Genomic DNA, 27,271 nt, shown 5'->3' with positions numbered 1-27,271 from the left:
TGCTTCATGTTTTCTTTGCCTAGCGTCAGTTTTGAGAGAAGTAGATGTTCACTTCTCCTTTTAGAGCAGAATTCAAAAGGATTTAACCTCTTTGGTCTCTTTGTATGTGAATTATTTATTTTACCTTGATTTTTGTTAAGGGTTAAAGGGATTGAATAAAAGAGAACTGATGCCACTCGATTTCTTACCTTTGTGCTCTGCCTTGGTGCATAGTGATACATTTATGTACTACAGGTTCATTAACTGTCCCCATGTTATTCTTGGACAGTTTGTCTGCATAGCCCAGCAGGATTATTGGAGAATTTTAAATCATGTGGAGAAAAATACCCATAAAGTTGAGGAAGAGGGAGAAATTGTTATGGTGCATGAGCACCGTGAACTAGATCGGAGTGGAACCAGGAAAGGACACATTGTAATCAAGGTGGGTGTTTTTATTTATTATTCTAGTCACTGATAGAATAAAGCTTTCTTGTTTATAAGGCTTTGAGCCACTTTTTGTGCAGTGCAAGATAATTCACTAACTTTAGAATGTGTTGGTTTTGCTTTTTTCTGCGTTGGGTTTTACACACTTTAATAAGCGTGACATTGCCATTTAATATCAGTATGAGTAGGATATTATTTTAGAATACACTGGTCAAAGTTTTCCTTTCCAAATGCATTTTATGATCCATTGACAATGGGAGTTAATTTCGTCAAACACAGCAGTAAGCCAGAGAAAGAAATACCATATGATTTCACTCCCTTGTGAATTTAAGGAAGAAACTAATGGACGTTAGGGGGTGGGAAGGCAAACCAAGAAACAGACTCTTAACTGTAGAGAACAAAGTGAGGGTTGCTGCATGGGGAAGTCGTTGGAGAGATGGGTTAAATGGGTGAAGGGTATTAAGGAGGGCACTTGTTGCAATGAGCACTGGGTGTTGTATGTAAGTGATGAATCACTGAATTGTACACCTGAAACTAATATTACACTGTATGTTAACTGGAATTTAAATAAAAACTTTTGGAACTTAAAAAAAAAAAAAACCAGCAGTATTTAGAAACAAAACAGAAAATGAAAGGACTAGGGGTGCCTAGGTGGCTCACTTGTTAAGCGTCTGCCTTTGGCTCGGGTCATGATCCCAGGAGCCCCACATCGGGCTCCGTGCTGTGTGGGAAGCTTGCTTCTCCCTTTCCCACTCCCCCTGCCTGTGTTCCCTCTCCCTCTTTGTCTCTCTCTGTCAAATAAATAAATTAAAATCTTTAAAAAAAAAATTTAAAGGACTAATCACAAAAGTATGAAAGCGGTAGATGAAGATGCAGAGTGCTTACTGGGTATTTATGGCATTGAAATAGGCATTATCTTCTCTGAACCTCAGTTTTCTTATCTGAAAATGATATGACAGGGCTTTATTAGGACTAAATGAGTAAACCAAAAGCCTTAGTACATTGTAGAGTCTGAATATTAAACCCCATACTGTTTTCTGTAGCTCCCTCTCCCCTACCCTTTGTCCACTTGCCCCCTTGTCTCCCTCCTCCCCCTCTCCCAATACCCTGTCTCTTGGAAGATCTCTAGATTGTAAAATAGAGAAATTATAGTTGAAGTAGAGGAAATAAAAACGTGTAACCATTTCTCTTTTCAACCTAGTCTTGGTTGCAAAATAAATAAATGTGTTATTATTCATTACAAATGCATGAACTTATTAAATAATGTGAAGGACTGATGTCAGATCCATTTTTCCTCAGGAGTCAGGCTATTCTGCAACACTTTTTCTTTTCCTAAACTGATAAATAGAAGCTTTATATGTAGAAAAGATGAACATATGGGTGGATTGCCATAGACTACCTTTTTATGGGGGTTCATGTTTTTTTAATTCTTTAAATAATTACAACCTTAGATAATAGTTGCAAGAACAGTATTGCGCTCCCTCACTCAGAATCCCCAACTGCTCGTTAGCATTTCACTGCACTTTCTCCATTGTCAGCAATCTTTCTCTGAGTCATTTGAGAACAGTCTGCAAGCCTGATGCATCACTCCTAAATATTCCATTGTGTATTTCCTAAAAACAACACTCTCCAACACCATGGAACCCTTCAAGTTGGGAAATAAAAATTGATACAGTACAACCATTCAACCCACAGACCCTATTTAGATTTTCACCGACTATCCCAGCAATGGCTTTGTCCTTTCTCATCCAGCATCTCACCTAGAAACAGTTCATATTCTCAGCAGTTATAAAGAATACACACCTTTTATTCTGTAGTGTCATCCTCAGTGTGGATCTTTCCAATGTTTCCTCATGAGCAGACACAAGTCATGCTTTTCTGGCAGGAATTCCACAGAAATGATATCTTATTCTTCTCAGTGCATCATATCAGGGAGCATGTAATGTCAACCTGTCCCACCATTGGTGAAATCTACCTCAATCATCTGGTCATGTTGATGTCTGTCATATTTGTTCATTATCAAGTCACCATTATACCCTTTGTAATTGTTCAGTGTTTGGAGGAGAGATATTTTGACATAGTGTCAGTAAATCCTGCTAACTTCTGCCCTCCAGTCTTCCATTGACTTCTGCCTGAAATGGTGATTTTCTCCCCCCGCCCTTTTTTTTTTTTTTTTTTTTTACATTTATTATCTTTTTCTCTAAGGATGAATATTATCTTTTCCCCCATCACTCAGTTATTCTGGCGTGGATTTGTGTGTTGTACTCTCTCACCATCATTGTTGTTCCAGTGGTCAGGTTGTCCCAGATTTGGCCAATGGGACTTTCATAAGGCTGACTCCTATATCCTTTTGACATGTCCCCATCATTTTTTTAGAGCTTTCCTATTATCTGGCAAAACAAGGTGTTCAGGCTCATCTTGTGCTTTTCCTGTTCCAGCTTTGGAATCAGCCATTTCTCCAGAGAGCCCTAGATCCTACTAGTGGAGAATAGCATTTAAAAACTAAGATCTTTGGGGAGCGTGGCTGGCTGAGTTGGTGGAACATGCGACTCTTGATCTTAGGGTTGTGGGTTTGAGCCTCAATTGGGTGGAGAGATTACATAAAAATAAAATCTTTTAGGGACCCCTGGGGGGCTCAGTTGGTTAAGCGTCTGCTTTCGGCTCAGGTCATGATCCCAGGATCCCGGGATCGAGCCCTGAGTCGGGCTCCCTGCTCAGTGGGCAGTCTGCTTCTCCCCCTCCCGTTGCCCCCTCCCACTGTGTCTGTCTGTCTTTCTGTCTCTCTTTCTCTCATGCGCTCTTGCTCACTCTCTCAAATAAATGAATAAAATCTTTAAAAAAAAAAAAAACCAACAACAACCACCCAAGATCTTGGCACTTAGTCTTTCATTCCTACTTAGGTGTCATTGCTTTTAGTATATGTGCTGCCGAAGCGAGCACGGTGTCATTGCTTTCAGAACCTCTGATCAGACACAGCAAGGAAAGATGTGTATTTACTATATAGTATATTTGTATTAAATGTATATTTACAGTAAATGCATATGCATATATAACTTTGTATATGTCTCCATCTGTTTATAATAATCATGAGTTCGTACGAGCATACCGAGTTGCAGTGCTGTGCCACAGTTTTTCCTGGCCTTTCTCTTTTCATATTTGTAAATGCCTTCTCCTGCAGTGGCTCTTGTTATGCTCTGTGTATTCACTTACTTGCTCATTGTAACCAGTCTCTGTCATGCTAGTGTCACCATTTCAGTCATCTTCCTTGCCTGCCAACTCTGCTCACCCTGTCTCCCAGAATCCCACCTTGTTGGATACTAGTGAGCCCTTTGGTGACATGCTTCTGCATGACTATGGGGCTCACCTTTAAATATAGTTTTGAAAATATGGCTTAGTGTCTACAGGTATCCTGCCCCAGTGATTTAGCTAGTCAGAATAATAAACTTTCTTTAACATGTTGATCAGTTCCTCCCCCAACTTAATTATACGTAAATCTAAGAACCAGGTTTAAATACCTCAACTCAAGATTGGCCTTTGAAAGTTAAGCCCAATTTGGTACTCTTTGACTTAGATTGTTTTGGAGGGTGGAAGAAGAATAGGAATGACCTGTGGTTGCCTTATCCCTTAAATATGTTATATGAAAAACCTTACTTTGACTTCCTTCTAGAGAAATGATTTATATACCTTTTTTAAAGTAAATTCTTAGATAACATTGTTAGTATTGATGTATGTTTACCATACAGTTATTCTCACCAGTGAAGTTGTTTGGGTGAATTGAAATTTGAGGTTATGTACAACAGTTGGTTTTTATATTTGGTTTAACATCTGGTTTATCTTTACATTTGTTCTGTGTACACACTTTTGAAAAGGCTGCAAAGGTAATAAATTTTAACATTGATTCAGAAGCTTAAAGCAGAGCTGTAGATAAATGTTTACATTCCTTTTTATAAATCTGGAGACAGGCAAGTAGTTAAAACTCTGAATTAATGTAAAAACTATATATAGAACTTCTGGTTCCTCTCAAGATGGTGAACTAGCATGGAGAAACTATAGAAAAAGAAACTTCTTTTCTAGGAAATAAAAACAACAAAACACACTGTCTTGAACTGGTACGTTGTTCCTATAGCCTGGGGCAGAAGAGATTTGAAGATGATTAAATTTAGAGGAAAGGTTTTTCGTTTTGTTTTGCTTTGTTTTGTTTTTTAAGTTTAACTCGGACTTATTCCATCTGGTGGCTTAAGGTGTCATTCCCCCCCACCCCCACCCCAATTGTAGAAAAAGGCCACAACCGGGGTAAATCACTGAATTTCAAAAGCCCTGCTAGGATAAAATGACAATTAAAACAGCTAAAACTGAGTAAATGTTGTTGGGTATTTTCATCCTCTGCTTTTTCTCTCTTTCAACCTCTGGGTGCTGGTGGATTGCAACCTGTAAAGACTACCTTCTCCCACTGCTAAGTATTTTAACAGTGAAACTCTGCTTTGAGGAATTGTGTAATAGAGTGACTACAAAGGAAGTAATCAGTAGAGTTCTTTGTTTCCTCAGCTATTTGTTTATTTTATGATCTTTTCTATCCTTGGATTTTTAGGCAACACCTGAGCGTCTCATTATGCATTTAATAGAAGAACATTCTATTGTGGACCCAACTTATATAGAAGATTTCCTACTAACTTACAGGACATTTCTTCCAAGTCCTTTGGATGTTGGGATCAAACTACTGGAATGGTTTAAAATTGACAATTTACGGGATAAGGTTGGTTTTATAAATATGAAGGGCATGGAAGTGATTTTAACCTATAAATTTTATTCATAAAACCTTTTACAGTTGATAAATATTTATTTTGATAACAAAATTAACTTCACCTAAAAAACATAGCTCTACTTAGTTACTTTTGTGGAAAAAAGCATGTTAAAAAGTGGATATAAGCCTTTAAAGTTAATAACTGAAATAGTCTGTGGTATAGTAATAAACTCAGAAAACGTGAGAGCTGCATAAGAGTATTTTTGAAATTTATCAAATTGTTTGTTTCTGAGGGAGATCAGTAAAACACTTAAAACTTAATAGTTTAGAAAGAATATTCACCAAGTAAAATATTTTCAGGGGAGCTTAGATTGTTTGTAAGCCCCAAAATAGAAATATGTTGATTTTTGAGTTAAAGACTTCATAATCATTTTAAAACAATTAGTCTTTTAGATCTTAATATCTCTCTGTTGTGACTTATTTTAATCTACATTTAAGTATTTTTTTTTTTTTGCATTAAACATTGTTTGCTATTTTAAATCATCTTACCTTATTTCACAGGCTGTTTGTACATTCAGTGGAAAGACTAGCAATACCTCAGCAAATTGGTAGGAAGTTCTTATTTTAAGAAAAATAAAAGTAGGGTCATAATTGCTTGGTATGTCTTTCTGAGTTATGTCTTTTTTTAAATTATTAACATATAATGTATTATTTGTTTCAGGGGTACAGGTGTGTGATTCATCAGTCTTAAACAATACACAGCGCTCAGCACAACACATACTCTCCCCAGTGTCCATCATCTGAGTTATATCTTAAAAGAAATAGTTAGATGTACCTGGACTCTGGAATTCCATTGTTTAGGAAACTAAAGTGTTTTAAACTACAGGCTTGCCTCCCCACCCCCTTAGGAGTTACATGTAGTTACTTGAGTGCCTGAGGAGATAAAGGTATGCTGAAGAATGAACAAAAATATGAGTGAGGGACAACTAGATATTCACATGCAAAAGAATGAAATTGGACCATTACCTTACACTATATACAAAATTAACTCAAAATGAGTCAGAGACCCTAAATACAGGAGCTAAGACTATAAAACTCGTAAAAGAAGAGGTTAAAAAATCATGACCTTCTTAAACTTTTTTTGTATTCATATGTATTGTTTAAATCTTTACAATGACATGCTGTTTTTACAAAAATAAAACCTTTTCTTTTAAAACTTAAAAAAAAGAAAAACCATGACCTTGGATTTGAGATATGCTATCCAAAGCACAAACAACAAAGGACAAAAAACATAAATTAAACTTCATCAAAATTAAAGCCTTAAATTGAAAGAAAAGACAAGTGGAATGGAAGAAATATATTTGCAAATCTTATATCTGATAAGGGTCTAATATCCAGAATGTATAAAGAACCCTTGCAGTTCAACAGCAAAAAGAGAACACAACATAGAAATGTGTTTGCTAGCCATTTATATTTCTTCTTTGGAAAATAGTCTATTCAAGCCTTTTGTCCAAGACTATTTTCCAAAGAAGATATATAAATGGCTAGCAAACACATGAAAAAGATGTTCAACACCATTATTTTTTTTTTTATTTAATTTTATTTTTTTATTTATCTGAGAGAGAATGGGAGACAGAGAGCATGAGAGGGGGAGGATCAGAGGGAGAAGCAGACTCCCCGCTGAGCAGGGAGTCCGATGTGGGACTCGATCCCGGGACTCCAGGATCATGACCTGAGCCAAAGGCAGTTGCTTAACCAACTGAGCCACCCAGGCGCCCCTCAACACCATTATTCATAGGGAAATGCAAATCAAAACCACAGTGAGATTCTACTTCACACCGACTAGAATGGCTTTTAAAAAGGAAAGGAAGTAACAAGCATCGCCAGGATATGGATGTGGAGAAAATGGAATTCCCATACATTGTTGGTAGTAACGTAAAATGTTATAGCTGCTCTGGAAAACAGTCCAGCATTTCTTCAAAAAGTAAAACTTAGAATTACCAGATAGCCCCACAGTTCTCCTCCTAGGTATTTATCCATAAGGACTGAAAACAGGTGTGCAAACAGAAACTTAGATACAGATGTTCATAGCACCACTGACAATAGCCAAAAGGTAGAGACAACCCAAACGTCCGTAAACTGGTGGATGGGTAACAAACTGTGGTATAGCCATGTAATGAAACGTTACTCAGCCATAAAAGGGAAAAGTAGTACAAGCTGCAACATGGATGAACCTTGAAAACGTAATGCTAAGTGAGAGAAGCCAGACACGAAAGGTCACATTTTGTATGAAATATCCAACATAGGCAAAATACACAGAGACAGAAAAGCATATTAGTGGCTGCTTGGAGAGAGGGCAGAAAGTGAGGTGGCTCCGTAACCGGAATGGGGTTTTCTTTTGGGGTGATAAAAATGTTCTGGAACTAGGGAGTGGTGATAGTTGCACACCATTGTGAATGTGCTAAATGCCACTGAGCTGTACACCTTAAAGTGTTTTAAATGGTGGCTTTTATGTGTATTCTACCACAGTTTAAAAAATATATAACTTAAGTTACTTCCATTATTAGGTGCATGATTCAGTTCGGCTTCCATTAACTTTTCTGTTAATCTGTGACGCAAAGTAAGCAAATCACTTTACAGCTTTGAAAAGTCACAGTATAATGAAGTAAGTTCAGATGTGCTTATGTTAGGACTTTTGGTTAAACATGTGCTTGGCTATATAAACACTTTTGATACGATTGCCTCCCCTTAGAAGCTCACATTTTAGGGTACTGTCTGAGGTATACATCCTGTGTACTTCTTACAGCTTAGCATGCAGGTTTGTGGTGGGGTTTTTTGGTCTGTTTTGTTTTTTCATGAGGGTACAGTCTTGGCGCTCTGTGTTGCTTGTGTCCTCCAGGAAACAAAAGGTCAAAATAAACCATGCCTCTCTCTAAGAATGAACCTTTTGCATGCAGGATAGGGGGTGAAGGGATTAGCCATAAAGCTCCGTCCACCCTCAGTTCTTGGACATGCTTTTGGAATATACTTCTGCAGAAAGAATGCCTTTCATAACTGTATGCTTCCTCCTTCATGTTTCCACAGGTGACACGGATTGTGTTATTATGGGTAAATAATCATTTTAATGATTTTGAAGGTGATCCTGCTATGACTCGATTTCTGGAGGAATTTGAAAAAAATCTGGAAGATACAGTAAGACTCAAAAGAATTTATCTTCTTCAAGGTTTAGGGATTTTCCTCATCCCCAAATAACAGCAACTCAGAACAACTTTTATCTTCTCCTGTGTCTTGAGTCTGCTCTGAGAACTCCACATTTATATTCTAGATTCTGCTCATTCTCTGCCACTAACCCAAGCGAAAATCAGGCTTCCTCCTGACTCTTGTATTTTCGTTTTAAGACTAATGAGAATGCTATCTCCAGTCACCCAAGCTTATGAACTCTTGTGTATATGTGGGCCCCCTCTCTCTTTTCCTTGAATTCCCTGACCCAGGTGTTCATTCGTTGCTGAAGTCACCTAAGTCACTAATTGTGGCAGTACCCGTATTCCCTATAGTCCCTTTCTGTCTGCCATTCCTTTTTCACTCCCCATTTAAAGCGTCATTTCATCATGCCTCATCTATTGTAATAACTAGCTAATTTTAGTTCTGGTATTTTTTCTAGTCCATTTTGTTGCCAAAGATTGTTTTTAAACTATAAATGAGATGAATATTTCTCTCTTTGTCAGTAAACTAAAGTATTTCCTACCAAAGTAATTTCTCATCCATATTCAGGTTCCTCACCTACATTTTCAGTCTTTTTATCTGTGCACCCTTGATTTTAACCAACCAGATTATTTTATATTCTTTACCAGTTCTCAGGTTTGAATTCTTTTCTTCTAGTGTTGCTGTTTGAACTCTATGCAACTTTCAAGGCCTATTTTATGTATCAGCGCTATATTAGGCATTCTGAGTCTCCCTTCTGCATGTGATTTCACTTGTTCCAAATATACAACACCTAAGATAATCCCCTCAAGGTCCTGTTAACTTTCACAGTTGCTATTTATAATTCCATTTACTCTGTCACGTAAAAACTTTGAACTGCAACTGGATTTATGTCCTCCAACTTGAAATTTTAGGAAGTAAATTAATAATCAGCTCAGGAGTTAGTTTGCCTGAATTAACATTCAAATTATACCACTTGTTAGGCATGTAAACTTGGACAAGTAGCCCAGCCCTTTATGCAATTGTCTTTACAAGTAGTAGCCCCTACTTTCTGGGGATTGTTATAAGGATTATAATGAGCTAATGAATGTAACAATCTGGGGGGAAAAAAAAAAACCTGGCACATTGCAAATGCCCAAGAACCATTGCTGTTACTCAAAGTGTAAGTGGATTGAGTTGAAAAAGGGATTTTTAGATTTCTGGCAGATTTCTGTCCGTTCCTTTACCTCTTAGTTCCTGTAGCCTTCTCAGCAGCCCTTCAGCTCTGTGCAAAATGGGAAGAGTGAACAGAGACGGGAGAACTTGATTAAGAGGATGTAGAAGCTTACCACCATCATCTGGGTTTTCCATTGGGCTAATGGAAAATAGATATTGCCTTACAATCATGGGATTTCTTTTTTGATATCATTCAGTCATCAGGTATTTATTCAGTTCTACTTTATACTTCCAAGGTGTTGGGAGTATAGGATCAGAACAGGTGTAAGGCTTGGCCCCTGTCCTGAAGAAACTTTAGCTGCTTTTTATGGGCATGAGATTTACACATACTATGCTATTTGAGAATAGTTGAATATTAAATTGGTATTAAAATCTGAAAGTGAGAATATTACTAAGGTTAAGAAAGATCTAAAATAATATAGGAATAATAAACCCAGAAGAGGTAGGGACTTGAATGTATCTTTCAGTATGACTGTATTCAGAAAGGTGGTTCAGGTCTTTTAAGGTTTTAAATGAAGGTTTATAAAGATTCTGGATTTATGTAATAGCCAGGAGATGAGCAAGGTAGGAAAGTTCAGGCCATGAGAAGTAATGTTTTGTCTTCCCTCTCTAAATGAGACATCATTTTAAACTCTTTCCTAACCTGTGATTATCGAGCAGTTTTTAAAAACTGTATTGCGAGATCATCATCTTGACAGTGCTCTGGGGTGGAAGTTTTCCCTCCTGTTTTATTTATGCTGGCTTACATGTTCTTTAATCTGTATTTCATCAAGGTAACTCAGATTCTAATAATTTTAGGTGATTTTTAAAAGCCTATAGGAATAGATACATAAATTTATGTGCATTATACCCTTTTTTACTTTTTTAGAAAATGAATGGTCATCTCCGGTTATTGAATATTGCCTGTGCTGCAAAGGCCAAATGGAGACAGGTGGTGCTGCAAAAGGCTTCCCGGGAGTCCCCTCTACATTTCAGCCTTAACGGAGGGAGTGAGAAGGGGTTTGGTATTTTTGTTGAAGGAGTAGAACCTAGTAGCAAAGCTGCTGATGCTGGACTGAAACGTGGTGATCAGGTAAGTAAATAACTACCCACATGAATTAAAACCTTTTTGGAAGTAATATGTCTGCTGCTTTTTTTCACATGTGATATTTCTTCAAGTAAGCATGATCCACTTAAGGAAATACAAATAAAAATTAAAATGAGGGGTGCCTGGGTGGCTCAGTCAGTTAAGTGTCTGCCTTCAGCTGAGATTGTGATCTCGGGGTCCAGGGATTGAATCCCTGCTCAGTAGGGAGTCTGTTTCTCCCTCTGCCCCCCCTACTTGTGCTTGCTTGTGTGTGTGCCCTCTCTCTCAAATGAATGAAATCTTTTTAAAAATAAAAAAAATAAAAATTTAAATGTAAGTGGCCAAAGATTACCATAAGTGATGGTTTCAGCTTAAAAGGTGTTCACCTGGTAACAGACCTACATGCATACGCAGAGGAAGCCAGGTGAGAGACTAGGAGAAAGGAGACACTAGGAAGAAGTTGGTGGGGATTTATTCTCTCCATTAAGACTTCAGGTAGCTAAAGGGCGAGCAATGTGTTCCCAGATGTGATTCCTGACAACCTTGTTACTAAAAAATGTAATTCCTAAGCCCACCTCGGTTCTATTAATCGTACTAGTCACATTCTCCAGAGATGAGCTCTAGGAATCTGTGTTTTTACCACAGCTCTCTAGGTGATTCTCAGGCACACCAAAGAGCAGTTTTTCAAGTTCAGGTGAATCACTTGGGAAGGTTATGTTTTCTCATTTTAAAATTCTACTAGTTCATTTACTCATTTAGAATGTAGCTTTATTTAACTTTTAACCATACTAATGCACTTTCCTTTTAAAATAATGAATGCATCCACATTATAAAAAGTTCTACACTGCAGAGCAGGGGTTCTCAACCGGGAGTGATTTTCTCCCTCAGGAAACATTTGGCATGTCTGGAGATATTTTTGATTCTCATGACCTAGGGGTTGCTACTCGCATCTAGTGGATAGAGGCTAAGGATGCTGCTGAGCAGCCTACAACACGCTGCAACAGCGCATCCCTCACAATAAAGAGTTACCCAGCCCAAATATCAAAGGGTTAAGAAACTGATTTAGAGTTATAATGATCCTCTTCTTCCCCTAAGGGAAATTTTAAAAAATAGAGGTTTCTGGGCCTAACTCCGCTGTAGTCATTAAGAATATCTAGTAGCTAGAATTCTAGAGTCAGTGTATTTATTGTTCTAGTATTTTATTTTAAATACATTTAAGCGTCTCATTCTTCACAGAAAAGAAAACCATAAAATCAAATGATTTCATTCTTGAGAGAAAATTTATCAGCTTTTTACTTCTTTCCTCAGTCTTCCCAGTTATTTTTAAATTATCTGAAATTTTAGATTAGCTATTAAGTCATTTTTAACATTGTTTATCTTAAGAATACTTTTGACGTTTGCATTAAGTTTCGTGAGTTTATCACTAACAACCATGTAGACATTTATAACTGTCTTACTGATGTCATTGATCACCTCCCTTTCATCTGTGCCCTGTGTCTCCATTATTGTGTTTCATTTCACAGTTGTCTTCTAGTACTACTGGTACCTTTTCTGGTACTTTTCTCAAAAAGGGCCAATAGGTACTATAGTTTTATGTGTCCTTGCATGTCTGATAATGCTCTTGTTCAGTGGAGTATGATATTCTTTGGTCAGTTATTTTTTTCCCTGAGAACTTTGATGTTAAAGAAAAGTATCACATTATTTTAGTATGGCCCAAGAGAAGTCCAAGCCAATCTTCATTTTTCTTTTCTGGCTTTGTTTTTTTGTACCACCACCCACTACTACACAGTGATGCGTACAGATTCTTTGTTCTCTGTCCTTGGAATTCAAAATTTTCATTGGGCTGTGTTAAGTCTCTTTATTATCTTTTCATGGTACTAGATGAACTAGTTCAGTATGTAGACTCAAGACTTTTTTCAACTCTGAATTTTACTTCTGTGATTTTTTTTTTTTTCTTTTCATGATATTTTGCTTCTCAATCTTTCTTTTATCCTGTTGGAATCATTGTGTCAATCCCTGATATCTGTCCTGTACGCTCCTTTTTTTTTTTCCATTATGTTTATCTCTTTATCCTTTTTTGTTAGAACTAGTATTTTTTAAGAAACTTTTATGTATGGTTTTGAGGTACAGCCAAGTTTGGGAAGCCCTGCTGTGAAGGTTGAGACGTGTCATGTGGAAGAACTCATCACAGTGGTGCTTTTTGCTTGACTTGCTGGTTCATTCATTGTCAGGAAATACATAGATGTCTTCAGAGTATCACTTTCGAATGAGTTCTCTCTCTTAAATGGAGTAAATTTGCTTTTAGAGATTTCAATAAAATTTGCGCATATATACACAGGCACTAATTTTTATCATCTGATCTGACATTAAAATTTTTCCTTCATATATAAGCCATACTGTGTTTTTTAAAAAAAAGTCTTCAATATGATCTTAGAGGGAATGCACTTTCAAAAAATGTTTTTAGTAGATATTTGGGGAAATACAATAAAGAGAAAAATAATTAAGTAGTAACCCCACTTCTCACAGAGATAACCATTGTTCACATATGGTGGGTGCATTTTGTTCAAGTTTCATTTTTTTCACCATTAAACTTAAGGTTGCAGAAGTAACTAATATTGTTTTTGTCATAATTTGTTTTACAAATGCTTTTCTCAAGATAATGGAAGTAAATGGACAAAACTTTGAAAATATTACATTTGTGAAGGCCCTTGAAATTTTAAGGAATAATACTCATCTTGCACTTACTGTGAAGACCAACATTTTTGGTGAGTTTTGTTGTAAAAACTGAGGCTTTTTGTTTGTTTTTTGGTTTGTTTGGTAATAAAGAAAAAAGGTATTACAATGAAAAAAATAGTAAAATGTAAACAGGTTCTCTCTGAGCTCTTAAATAAACATTTTTAGGGTCCTTAATGTTGAGATATGGTACTATGTATTCTAGAATTTTCATTTTTCATTATTTGTATTATTTTGATGTTTTAGAAATAAGATTTAAAATAGGTGTAGAAGTATGTTCAGTTAGTCATTTATGAAATGTCTTCTGAGGAGGTATTATGTACTTTGCTGGGAGGCACAGTGAGTGAAACTTAGAATGATCTGAATGAAGGATAAAAGTCACAGTCGTTTATTTCCCCTGCTAATGTGCACATCATAGTACTGCTAAAGTTTTAACTGCCTTTCTGAAATAAAATATGAATGCCAGATTATCTGTTTCGTGAAAATAAATGGAGGAAAACAATCAGTGAACTCCAGATTTTTAATAATGGTGTACTCTACCTTTCTATGTAAAAATGCTGATTACTGTGTCTGCAGTGTGTTTTGATCATGCTTCTGTTTGAATGAAGCAAAGACTAAGCTTGTACTTGCGTTTTGTTTTCTTTTAGGGAAGACTTACTGTAACTTCGTTTCATTAGATACCAGAGGATATTCTCTGAAATTCTGAGAAGGGCAACAATAAAAACAGTATAATAATTTGAAAATTATCAAAGAAAATTTAAGGGTCTTTATGAAGTAAGGGGGAAAAATTCATATGAGTCATTTTGGTTGCAATTTGAAAACTAGGAGTTGAATTTAAAAGCTGTGCCTATGGAAAAGGAAGTGTGTTTTATTTTTTCACTTTGACTCCTCCTTATACTGCACTTAGTCATAGTGAAAAATGAAACATTTGGTATTTTTCCTCTTTTCACTTGAGTCCTTTCAACTGAATTATGTCCTCTTAAATCTGATACATAACTGTCTATTTGCAGTTTCTCAATACTATACTTTTTAGTGTAAAATAAGTAAGCCTTCACAGTTTCTGGATTTCTTGAGTTTGAACTAGTATCTAGAAACAAAACTTGTGGGTTAAATTTAAAAGATTCTGATTTTGTAAAAAGGAAAGCAGAGCTTGCTCTGACACTTAGAGCAAATGATTCTCCAAGCTTGACTTTCTCCAGCTGTATTTCATAAGGCTCTTATACAGATCAAACACCTTTAACTTTTTCTGCCAGCACATAGTAATTACTAAATGGTATCAACTATTATGTATAAAAACATAGAGATAGTAAATTTGGTGGTTAATACCATGACCCCTGGAAGACAGAAAAAGGAGATCTGAAGGCAGAGAAGCCACAACCTTAGAACTCCTTGAGTGGTGAGAAACAACTGCCCAGCAGAACTCTAGATTGGATGTGGCACAGGGTAGGCATGATGTGGTACTGCAAAAGGGGCCCGTGTCCTCCACACCTTGTTCCTTATCCTAGGCAAAGTATGGTCAGCGACTTTTACCCCAAACAAAACACCTAAGAGTATCTTGAAAGGATATTAATAAAACATTTGTAAAAATGGAGCATTTTAGTCTGGATGTCATACCTGGAATAAAATCCTAGTAACTCTGGCATTGCAATGAAGAAAAGTGGCACGGTTAGGTCATCCTGTATAGAACTCACAGTCAGAACACCTGCAAGTAGGAGGGGTCCCCAGGTGGCTCAGTCAGTTAAGCGTCTGCCTTCAGCTCAGGTCATGATCCCAGGGTCCTGGGATCGAGTCCCACATTGGGTTCCCTGCTTAGTGGGGCATGCGCTTGTTGCTTTCCTCTGCTACTTCCTCTGCTTGTGTGTGTGTGCGTGCGCGCATGCGTGTACTGTCTCTCTCTTTCTCAAATAAAATCTTTTTAAAAGAAAGAGAGAGAGAAAGAAACAAACACCTACAATTAGGAAAACTGACCAGAAGACAGATTTGTTTAGATGATACCAGAGCAGACCATATTTGGTCATTTTGTGTTAATTAAAACTGATAGCCAGGCATAGGAGAATCAGGATCATTGAGGAAGCATGGTGGGGAACCTAATAAGTAAGCTTACAGATTCTGGAGAAAATAGTTAAAAGAAGAGAGAAGAAAAACATTTTCAGAACTGTGCTCAGAGAGATTTAAAAATTCATCTCTTAAAACAAGAACAGGGTATTTAGGAAAAAAGGAACAGTCCCTGAGAAAGAAAGAACTCAGAGTGACTTAAAACATGGCAGCAAAGACAAAAACATTCTGTAGAGGGAGTAGGTAATAAAGTTGAGGAAGTCTCCCAGACTATAGAACAACAACAATAAATAGCATTGAGCATTATTCCAGGAAATCTGAAAGAAAATGTGGAGAACAAAGTATTCATGCAACAGTAGTAGAGACTATCCCAGAGTGAAAGAAGGATGTGACTCTTCTAATTCAAAGGTCCACCTAAGATCTGTGCAAAATGAATTAAAGAAACTTGTTTTAACATTCTGTTTCCAGTATTGGCTGAGAACAACCAGGAAAGTTAGACTAAATATAAAAAGTAGCTACGACGAAGTATAAAAATTCAAGAAGAGAGCTAAGAACTACCTGACACAGAACAGAGAGAGAATCAGACCAGAAAGAGGTGAGCTGGAGCTGTATGTGCTCTGGGACATTCACCAGTACAGAAAAGCACCGAAGAGACAGCCTTTTTGGGCAATGGACTCCCAGGAAAAGGCTAAAGAGTTGGAATCCTGCAGTTGCTAGGAGAACAAAGTCTGCATGTGTCACATCCCTTCCTCCCCCTGCACTGAAACTACTCCAAAAGGATGCCTTTTTTCCCATGGACATTTTCAGTCCATAGATTGTAGCTGAGAAAAGGAACTGCTGGATAAAATATTACAGGTTTCTAGTTTAGAGAGCCCACCAGGGCCAGACCACTCTCGCATAACAGCCTTTATTGAGGATTGGGACCTTGAACAGCTAACTCTGAAGAGGATGCGACTGTACTCTAAACAGCTCAGAAGGACCTCAAGTTTTGGCCCTGTCTCTAGCCCCAGATGTCAGGTGCCTGGCAAAAGAACATAAAAATCCTCTTTTGAGGATTCTAGCAGTAACCTCCTATTTGTAATAATAATTTTTCAAGTACAGAGTCAAGCAAACAATCAAAGATTTTGAGGCTCTCTTAAAAGTCAGTGTAATCCACAACCAACAGAACTAGAGGAGCTCCAGAATATCAAACACAGACTGTGAGGTAACTGTCTTATATCTGTGAAGATAAAAATCAAATTAAGAGTTCCATTTACAGGTGAGATGGAGTAAACACATGCCACCCTTTATTTCCCCACTAAGATCAACAATAAAACCTGGCCAGAATCGTGATCCACCCATTGAAGAACTTGGAAAATTCAAAGTCCCACTACCAGCAGTGAATTAATCCTTTTTTTTTTTTTTTTTTTAAATCCAGTATCTCCTGAGCTGAGCTGGCAAGCTGAAACCTGGATGTGTGCAAACTAATAAAGATTCAGGAAAAAGCTGATTTGAGGAGTAAGAAAGGGAATTCCCACAGTTTTTTTTTCCCCCTCTTTTTTTTCTCCATTCTGTCAGGCCTCAGCCGCCAAGTAATCCAGTAGCAGTGACAGCAGCCTGCAACACAAGGTTGCACAAGCCAGAATTCTGAGGGAGGGGAACCTTCTTCACCCTTTAGTGGAGCTGTGGCTCCAGGAAGGCAAGGCCAACTTCATTGTTGTTTTCCCACACTCTCTGCCCTCCTCTTCCTTGGCCCCTAAAGTGCTACAGTGGGCAGTTTATTAGTTTATTTCTAGAGGACTGAGAAGGTTAACCTAAGGATAGTAGGTTGATAACTGAGATGGAGGAAGGAGACAACCCATAAAGTTGTTGATGAGATCCTGGGCTCACCTCCATCCTTTGTGTGGATGTGATCCTACTTAGCATACCAGAGACTTGGAGAACTGACATGCCAGTAGACGCACCTCTGCCCAGGTGCCAGACTGAGTAGTGGCACAAAGCAGAAAGATGGAGATAGCACTCCAAAGCTTTCCAAATTGAACACGGGAACCACAGCCCACAGAAAGCTGAACACAGATAACATCATGTTCCATAACTTATAAACAGGACTCAGAGCAATTTTAACTACAACAAGGATCCCTTAGTACAAGTCTCTCTATTTTGTTTGGGCTTGGTGGAACTTTTGAATTTGTGCATTGACGTCTCATCGCTTTAGAAATCTTGTGGCCATTATGACTTGAGATACTGCCTTTGCTACTATGTCTTCTTTCCGTGTGAGAGATCCTTTACTTACGTGTTAAAAGATGTGTGTCCCATGCATCTCTTAGCGTCTGTTCTGTTCTTTCCGTTTTTTTCCCCTACTTGGGCTTCAGTTTGGGTATTTTCTAATGACCTGCGTTTAAGCAGTTTTCCTGTTTTCTTCTGTGTCCAGTCTGCTGTTGAATCCATGCAGTGACTTAATTTTAGATAATTAATTTTCTAGTTCTGGAATTCCCATTTGAATCTCTTTTATAAATTCCAGTTCTCTGTTGCACCATGTCTTCATCCATTTGATCTCCTCCCTATATTTTCTTTAATTTATTTATAATGGTTATTACAAAACTCTGTGTGTTAATTCCAAAATTGGGTTTTTATTCTCTGTGCCCCCTCCCTTCCCAGTTATCATTGTGTCTTATTTTGTGTGTCTTACAAATTTTTTTTTTTTTTTTTTTTTGGTATGCTGTACTTCGTATATAAAGAAACCTAAGCAAGTAGGGAAATTAATATTTTTTCATAGAAAGGATTTGCCATTTCCTCTGGTTAAGCATGTAAATAAGGTAAGGGGAATTGGGCTGGGTGAGGCTGGGTTACAAAATTACTTAAAATGTATCCACGTTTTAAACTGAGAGTGAGATTTGTCATGTGCTTGATGCAGGTCCCATCTCTAATGGAACTTTGTCTCTGAGCACAGAGAGATTGTGGGAAATTGTACTCTGCTTTGTCAGCCTTGTCCTCCTACCCTCACCCCCAATCTCTACCTAAGGCATGGCTTTTGGTTCAGAGTCTGGTGGCTTTTTGTCTTTTTGTTGTTGTTTAAGTTCAGCCCTTCAGAGATTTTGAGCTTTGCTTTTGAGCCTCCCTCCCCAAGCAGGTAAATATGTCATGTGTTTGTTGCACATCCATCCCTGTTGTGTGACTTTGTCTCCTAAGTACCGTGAGACTATACAAAATTTCCAACCAGTCCCCAGACTCCTACATTGTCTTAAGAGTAGTTATGTCCCATGGAGGAAGGCAGCACTGCTTGGGGCTTCTTTGTATTCCAGTTTTTAGGCCAGTACTTAAAGCCCTTAGAAATTATTTTCCCTCAAGTAGAGTCCCTTTACCTCATTGCCACTTCGAGTTTAGAGAAGAAAACAACAGGCAATCTCAGTTGACCATCTTCTTGCCTTGGAATTTTAGCTCATCTCTTCCTCTTAGCTTTCACAGCTTTCTGACATCTTTGAAAAATCTCACCACTCAGATAACTAATTCTTAGCATTTTAATGTTTTAATAAAAGTAATACATGTGTATGTTTTGAAAATTAAAACATTAAAGAAAGGTATACAGTGGACCCTACTGTGTACAGTATTCTGGGTCTTTGCACAGGAGTTGATAAAGATTTATTTCTTGTGAATTGTTGAATAGAAATCTATTGCAGTATTATTATAATCTGTTGAACTGTGATATTGATGGGTGTTTTAGGTTGTTTCTAGTTTTTGCTGTTTATAGTGTTGAAATAAAAATCCTTTGTACTTTTATGCTTATGTAGATATACCTGTAAGATAAATTTCTCATAGTGGAGTTAATTTTGACAATACTGCACTTTGACTTTCCAAAAGTTTATCCCAATCTACACACACTTTTATTTACCATCGTATAAGAATGCTGCTGCCGTGGGTATAATCAACTTTATGGTTATTGATGCACATTTTTTTAAATTTTATTTTATTATGTTAGTCACCATATAATACATCACCAGTTTTTGATGCAGTGATCCACGATTCATTGTTTTCGTACAACACCCAGTGCTCCATGCAGTACGTTCCCTCCTTAATACCCATCATCGGGGTAACCAATCCCCCCTCCCCACTTCCCTCTAAAGCCCTGTTTGTTTCTCAGAGTCCATAGTCTCTCATGGTTCATCTCTCCCTCCAATTCCCACCCCCCCATTTTTCCCTTCCTTCTCCTAATGTCCTCCATGCTATTCCTTACGTTCCACAAATAAGTGAAACCATATGATAATTGACTTTCTCTGCTTGAATTACTTCACTTAGCATAATCTCCTCCAGTCCCATCCATGTTGATGTAAAAGTTGGGTATTCATCCTTTCTGATGGCTGAGTAATATTCCATTGTGTATATGGACCACATTTTTTTTTATCCATTCATCTGTTGAAGGGCATCTCAGCTCTTTCCACAGTTTGGCTATTGTGGACATTGCTGCTATGAACATTGGGGTGCATATGGCCCTTCTTTTCACTACATCTGTGTCTTTGGGGTAAATACCGAGTAGTGCAATTGCTGGGTCATAGGGTAGCTCTGTTTTTAATTTTTTGAGGAATCTCCACACTGTTTTCCAAAGTGGCTGTAGCAACTTGCATTCCCACCAACAGTGTAAGAGGGTTCCCCTTTCTCCACAACCTCTGTAACATTTGTCATTTCTTGCCTTGTCAATTTTTGCCATTCTTACGGTGTAAGGTGGTATCTCAATGTGGTTTTGATTTGAATTTCCCTGATGGCTAATGATGATGAACATTTTTTCATGTGTCTGTTAGCCATTTGTATGTCTTTTTTTTTTTTTTTAAAGATTTTATTTATTTGAGAGAAAGAATGAGAGAGAGAGATCATGAGAGAGGGGAGGGTCAGAGGGAGAAGGAGACTCCCTGCCGAGCAGGGAGCCCGATGCGGGACTCGATCCTGGGACTCCAGGATCATGACCTGAGCCAAAGGCAGTCGCTTAACCAACTGAGCCACCCAGGCGCCCATTTGTATGTCTTCTTTAGAGAAGTGTCTGTTCATATCTTCTGCCCATTCTTTGACTTGATTATTTGTTTTTTGGGTGTTGAGTTTGAGAAGTTCTTTATAGATCTTGGATACCAGCCCTTTATCTGTAGTGTCATTTGCAAATATCTTCTCCCATTCTGTGGGTTGCCTCTTTGTTGACTGTTTCCTTTGCTGTGCAGAAGCTTTTTATCTTGATGAAGTCCCAAAAGTTCATTTTTGCTTTTGCTTCACTAGCCTTTGGAGATGTATCTTGAAAGAAGTTGCTGTGGGCGATGTCAAAGAGGTTACTGCCTATGTTCTCCTCTAGGATTTTGATGGATTCCTGTCTCACATTGAGGTCTTTCATCCATTTTGAGTTTATTTTTGTGTATGGTGTTAGAGAATGGCCAAGTTTCATTCTTCTGTATATAGCTGTCCAGTTTTCCCAGCACTATTTATTGAAGAGACCGTCTTTTTTCCATTGCATATTTTTTCCTGCTTTGTCGAAGATTACTTGACCATAGAGTTGAGGGTCCAAATCTGAGCTCCCTATTCTGTTCCATTGGTCTATATGTCTGTTTTTGTGCCAGTACCATGCTGTCTTGGTGATCACTGCTTTGTAATATAGCTTGAAATCAGGCAGCGTTGATGCCCCCAGTTCTGTTTTTCTTTTTCAACATTTCCTTGGTGATTTCAGGGTCTTTTCTGATTCCATACAAATTTTAGAATTGTTTGTTTCAGCACTTTGAAAAATGTCATTGGAATTTTGATCGTGATGGCGTGGAGGGTATAGATTGCTCTGGGTAGCATAGACATTTTAACAATGTTTATTCTTCCGATCCATGAGCATGGAATATTTTTCCATCTTTTTGTGTCTTCTTCAGTTTCTTTCATGAGTGTTTTGTAGTTCCTAGAGTCTAAACCCTTCACCTCTTTGGTTAGGTTTATTCTGAGGTATCTTATGGTTTTTGGTGCTATTATAAATGTAATCGTTTCTCTAATTTCTCTTTCCACAGTTGCATTGTTAGTGTGTAAGAAAGCAGCTGATTTCTGTGCATTGATTTTGTATCCTGCCACATTACTGAATTGCTGTATGAGTTCTAGTAATTTGGGGGTGGAGTCTTTTGGGTTTTCCCTATAAAGTATCATGTCATCTGCGAAGAGAGAGAATTTGACGACTTCTTTGCCATTTTGAATAATTTTTATTTCTTTTTGTTGTCTGGTTGCTGTTGCTAGGACTTCTAGTACTATGTTGAACAATAGTGGCAGGAGTAGGCATCCTTGTTATGTTCCTGATCTTAAGGGAAAGGCTCTCAGCTTTTCCCCATTGAGGATGATATTCGCTGTGGGTTTTTCATAGATGGATTTTACGAACTTGAGGAATGTTCCCTCTATTCCTGTAGTCTGAAGAGTTTTAATCAGGAAAGGATGCTGTATTTTGTCAAATGCTTTTTCTGCATCAATTGAGAAGACCATATGATTCTTCTCTCTCTTCTTATTAATGTGTTCTATCACATTGATTTGCGAATGTTGAACCACCCTTGCATCCTGGGGATAAATCCCACTTGGTCGTGGTGGATGATCCTTTTAATGTATTGTTGGATCCTGTTAGCTAGGATTTGGTTGAGGATTTTGGAATCCATATTCATCAGGGATATCGGTCTGAAATTCTCTTTTTTGATGGGGGTCTTTGCCTGATTGGGGGATTAAGGTAATGCTGGCCTCATAGAATGAGTCTGGAAGCTTTCCTTCTGTTTCTATTTTTTGAAACAGCTTCAGGAGAATAGGTATTACTTCTTTGAATGTTTGGTAGAATTCCCCAGGGAATCCATCAGTGATGCATATTTCATGATGAGAGAAGTTGAGCACCTATTTTACATGTTACCATTTCTTTTTCACACAGTCTTATTTTTCATTGATTTGTGTGAATGTGTTATAAAAAAAGGACAGTAGCTTTTTAGCCTTAAAGGTAACAGATATTTCCCCAAGTTGTCTTTTGACTTTGTATGCTTGTGGTGTGTTGTGTGTGTGTGTGTAAGTGTGTAAACGTACATACATATATGTAGAGACTGAGAAATTTTTAATCTTTAATCAGATTTATGATTATCGGGCACCTTCATTTCTGATTCATATATTTAATATTGCTCTTTAATGGCATTGTAATTACATTTACTCACTTTCTATTAATTTTTGTCCTGAATCTTAACTAATTTTTAAAATTCACTATTTTTCTCTTCATCTATAAATCAGAATCTCTACAGTTTTATTATACACAGGTCCAGCGAGGATATAAACTTTTTTGTATGCTCTTGAGTTGCCTTATGTACACCACAGGCAGGAATATCTGAGGCCCATTTAAAGATTTCCTGTTGCTCTTCATAGGAAATTCAGACACCTCACCATAGCATTTTTAGGCCCCTCGTCTACCTTGTTCCCCAGTCATCTTAATTTTCTTTAAGTTTCCTTTTGCGACAGGGACTTGGAACTTGAGATTTCCTCTACCTAGCGTCATTCCTCCTTCCCCTCCCTTTGCCTAGTTAAAATCTACTCACCTTACTGAACTCTTCTTACACAGTGACTTAATTAGGGAGGATTTTCCCTTTCCTGCTATCTTAATCCCTTAGATTATGTTCTTTTTGTGCCATGTATCTTAAACTTCCTGTTCTACAGCAGGGGGAATCTGCCTAACATATGTTCTTCATAGGTCAGTAAATATTTTTATGCATGACTGCATATCAGTTTTAGCTCAAAAAGGCATTTTTACCTTTACCACATGGCTTAAAATAAAGCATAATTTTCAAAGGAAAGTAAAAGGAATTTATTGCTTTATAATCAAGCAAAATATCTTTACAAGGTGGCTTCTAAAGATTTCCCATTATTTTGAAGGCAGAAAACGTGCTTTTCATAAACTTTCAATATGCTTTGGTGTAAAAAAAATATATATATGCTTTGGTGTAATATCATCCTGGTTGAAACTTTCAAGATGGTCCACTTCTACAACTGAATACCAAGCTATTTTATGTTGTAATGCGTTAATTTTTAAGCCTTTGTCTTTTGGAATCTTACTTGTAACTCCTTTGATGTTGAAGGAAACTGTTGAGTTATCCCCAGAACAACAAAAAAAGATCACAGTTCTCTGTTTTCAGTGGGCATATTTATACAATTTACAGCTTTTCTTCTATAAAGGTACCAAGTAGTACTACTCAAAGCTATACCTTCTGAAGACCTGCATATTCAAGAATATGTAGCTTCATTTTTCTTTGATTCAGACCCTCCCAGACACCATGAGTTTTTAGGAAGGGGTTACTTTCTGTGTTAGCATTAATCTTTTTAGGTTTTTGTTTGTTTGTTTGTTTTTTCCCTTTAGTAGTTGATCTTATTTAAGAATACATATTTAAAACAACAAAAAAATTTTTTCATGACATTAGTTAATGAAACGTAGGTAATATAGGTTATCCTAACTGGGAAAGGTGACACTAATTACTAATTATACTAGTTATGTAGTTACTAGATACAAAGTCTTACAAAGATTAGTCTTTTTTTCACCTGATCCCAAGGAGATATAGCCCCTCTCACAAGGTGAAAATCTGATCTAGGCAAAGAGATTGTGAGACAGGCAATTCTTCCAATGTGCTTTCACTTTTCCTTAAGGATGAAATAACTCATCAGTCTTCCTGTTAACATGAAGTTACCTAAGAATAATTAGTTGTTTGCTTCAAACCACTGTAGTGAGTGTTTATTAGCTGAGTAAACAGTGACAGAATTCTCATAAATGTGATCTTGAGGAAATTGTCATTATTAAATTTAGTACTGTTTATCTCTGGTAAAAACAGGTCCAGCCAAACTATTTTTTTTTAATTGGCTAAATTTTACAAAACTGAACCTGACTGCAGTACTTCTATCTCATCTCAAATGTTATATGTTATGATAAGGAATAACATGTAAATAATAAAATCTAAATACTTGTTTCTATAAGATCTGAGTTGATTAGCAATTTTATTGCTTATTATTATTACATAGCAATTATTGGTAAATAGGAAGCCCTGGACTTTCCAAACATGCTACCTGCCCACTTCTGTTCCATTTTTGCCAGTGACTTTCTTTTACCACTTTTGGACAGTATCAGAAGTATGGTTAGTTATAAAAACTGAAGAGAGGGGTGCCTCACTGGCTCATTGGTAGAGCATGCAACTCTTTATTCTCAGGGTCATGAGTTCGAACCCCAAGCTGGACATGAAGCCTACTTTTTAAAAAATTGGAATATATTCTTAGGGGTGCCTGGCTGATTCATTTGGTAGAGCACATGACTCTTGATCTCAGGGTCATGGGTTTGAACCCCAAGTTGGGTATAGAGATGACTTAAAGTCTTAAAAAACTGAAGAGACAAGTGGATATGGCTGATGAAGGAAGGGTATAAATTTCATAATGTTTAATGAATGAGTCTGCAAGGCCAAGTAGTAGAAAGTGACTGTTTATCTTTCAAATTTGTTGTTCCTATAAAATCTTGTTAATGAGAAGAAATGACAAGTTTATTTATTTATTTCCACAGTGTTCAAAGAGTTACTTAGTAGGACTGAACAAGAAAAATCTGGTATTCCTCATATTCCTAAAATTGCTGAAAAAAAAAGTAATCGCCATTCAATCCAGGATGTACCAGGAGATATTGAACACACATCACAGGAGAAAGGAAATAAGAAAATAAAAGCAAACACTGTTTCAGGTGGAAGAAACAAAATCAGGAAAATTTTGGATAAAACACGGTTTAGTATCTTACCTCCAAAACTGTTTAGGTAGGTAACGCTAATCTTCGTCATGTAGGCCTTTTCCTATTGCCTGTAAAATTTTATCTGGGGGAAGGGAATTTGGGGTCAGTTTTGGTTTTTATACAACCAGTGCATCATAAAATCTGTGAGTAACCCATAAATAAGAAAATAAATTCTCAGTATCTTTCCATCGTTTCTGTGACGTTACCAGTGCTAGATTATATGTTTTTCCAGTAGCTTTGTTTTGAATTTTAGGAAAGACTGCCCTTTATTTTATGAAATCTTTTCTGGTGTGTTTTTGGTCTAATTTCAGTCCTTTGATCTATAAATTTGGACATCTTGGGGATACATTTGCTGATACTAGCTTTTTTGTCTTCTAAATCATCTTTCTCTTACTGTACTATTTATTCCTTCCTGAATTCTAAATGACCTTTTTAATCAAATCTGTTCCTGTTTCTAAATTGAGATGTCACCAAAACTGAATGAAACTTTGAGATTTTAAAAGTAAATTGAGGTCTGTAAAATACTTAGGAAATCAGTTCACTAAAGTGTCACGACTGGGAAAGAGTCTAGCATATATTATATCTATTTATTTTACATTATCTGCTTCTTAAAGCCAATCACAGAAGTTCTAAGCAAGTTCAGTACTTAGCACATAGTAGGTACTCGATATTTGTTGAATAATTTAAGACAGTGAATGAAAGAGAAAAAAGAATATTCAAGTAAAACGTACTCAAAGGAAATATTTATTTGGCTCCTGATGCTTCCTAGCACTATGCCCAGTGATAATTATAGAGCTAAAAAGAGGTAGTCCCTACCTCTAAGGAATTCATATCACGAACCCTTTATTTTCCACACACTTATTATACACTTAGGCACAGTGTCCAAATGTAGAACTGTACAAAGATAGAGCAAGTTTCTTGTTTTCCCAAGAGTTGATGATCTAAATAGGGAAAGCAGACATTACAGAGTGATAAATGTTTTGATATGTACAAAGGCAGAAGGAACAAGCTTGGTAGTTGAGGTAGAGTATATTTGTGTGTGTACATCTAGAGATGAAGCAGGAGAGTTAGGTAAGTGCTACGTTATGAAGGACTTTGAATATTATGCTAAAGATACGGACTTCATCATGTCATAGGAGGGAGCCATAGACGCTCTGTTAGTTGTATTTGGTGGTTTGGGGTTGAATGTGCAGCACAAGTGTAGTAGTAATAGCAAGGACACTAATTAGGAGGCAACTTGGAAATAGGTAAATGTCAACTCTCAACTTTTTTAAAGTTCAAAATCTCAAAGGTTGCCTGATCAGAAAATGCTCTTCTTTTTGAGTTCTTACTTCCAGTCAGGAAACATATTTGTTCTTCATTTAATTTGGGGCTCACAGAGAATTGACATATCCCGAGCTCTGTTCTTAATGTCACTCATTTCTACAAAGTCTACTACTCATTGTTTCTTAGTGACTGCTCTCCTTGAGGCAAGTAGTTTTATAAAAATGATAATTTTAAAATGGCCGAAGTTCTTTTAATATTGAGCATACTGTAGTGTGACAGCAGGACAGCAAACACTGTAAGAAAAGTGTTACTCTCATAAGTGAGAATTAAGGAGAATATACGTGGGGCTAGCTCACAGTGTAAAGATGGCAGACAGTTTTGGATGACCACAAGTCTGCAGGAAGGCAATGAGCAAAAGGGAAGTGAATGGAGGACCAGAAGGCAGAAAAGAGTTCGCAAAGGGAGTTCTCAGGAGGTAATGCCCTGAGTCCCATTGCTAGAAACCCTGGTGGATTTGGTGTAGAATACATATATCTCCTTTAACTGGTTTTCATTTTTGAACAGTGGTATAATTGTGACATGTGTTCTCTAGAACCAGAGAATAGTGATTGTAACTGACTATAGCTTTTTAGAGTCAGATTCCAACCAGCTGTATTCAAGTTTCAGGCAGCTAACTCATCTCCACAGTATCTCCTTCAGGGAGTGGGAACTGGTTTTACGCTTGGATTCTCTCTTTGGTTACAGTGGGAGTCATGGAAATTAATGTAGCCAGGAGCAGTCATTTGAGTATTTTCAAGCGTTATTTCTTTATATTGGTAACCCCCTA

At 37.2% G+C, this 27,271-nt stretch overlaps 1 protein-coding gene across 13 annotated transcripts in view; it reads left to right on the top strand.

The window, feature by feature from the left end:
- RAPGEF6 (Rap guanine nucleotide exchange factor 6) overlaps window positions 1–27,271 on the top strand; it is a 202,531-nt gene that overhangs the window by 118,221 nt on the left and 57,039 nt on the right. For all 13 annotated transcript variants that reach the window (XR_010412993.1, XM_064595858.1, XM_064595855.1 and 10 more), the window contains 6 exons: window positions 269–421; window positions 5,012–5,176; window positions 8,249–8,356; window positions 10,449–10,652; window positions 13,303–13,411; window positions 24,964–25,204. Coding sequence is in view for 12 of the 13 variants with exons in the window: in XM_064595858.1 (XP_064451928.1) it covers window positions 269–421; window positions 5,012–5,176; window positions 8,249–8,356; window positions 10,449–10,652; window positions 13,303–13,411; window positions 24,964–25,204 (980 nt within the window). In the remaining variant the exon portion in view is untranslated. The remainder of the gene's footprint in view (window positions 1–268; window positions 422–5,011; window positions 5,177–8,248; window positions 8,357–10,448; window positions 10,653–13,302; window positions 13,412–24,963; window positions 25,205–27,271) is intronic.

This window comes from Mirounga angustirostris, unplaced genomic scaffold, assembly GCF_029215605.1.
Source record: "Mirounga angustirostris isolate CCGP_5_RB_7025 unplaced genomic scaffold, mMirAng1.0.hap1 SCAF_7, whole genome shotgun sequence".
NCBI classification, from domain to species: Eukaryota; Metazoa; Chordata; class Mammalia; order Carnivora; family Phocidae; genus Mirounga; species Mirounga angustirostris.
The sequence above is the reverse complement of the archived record's forward strand: the minus strand, read 5'-3'. Positions and strand labels throughout refer to the sequence as shown.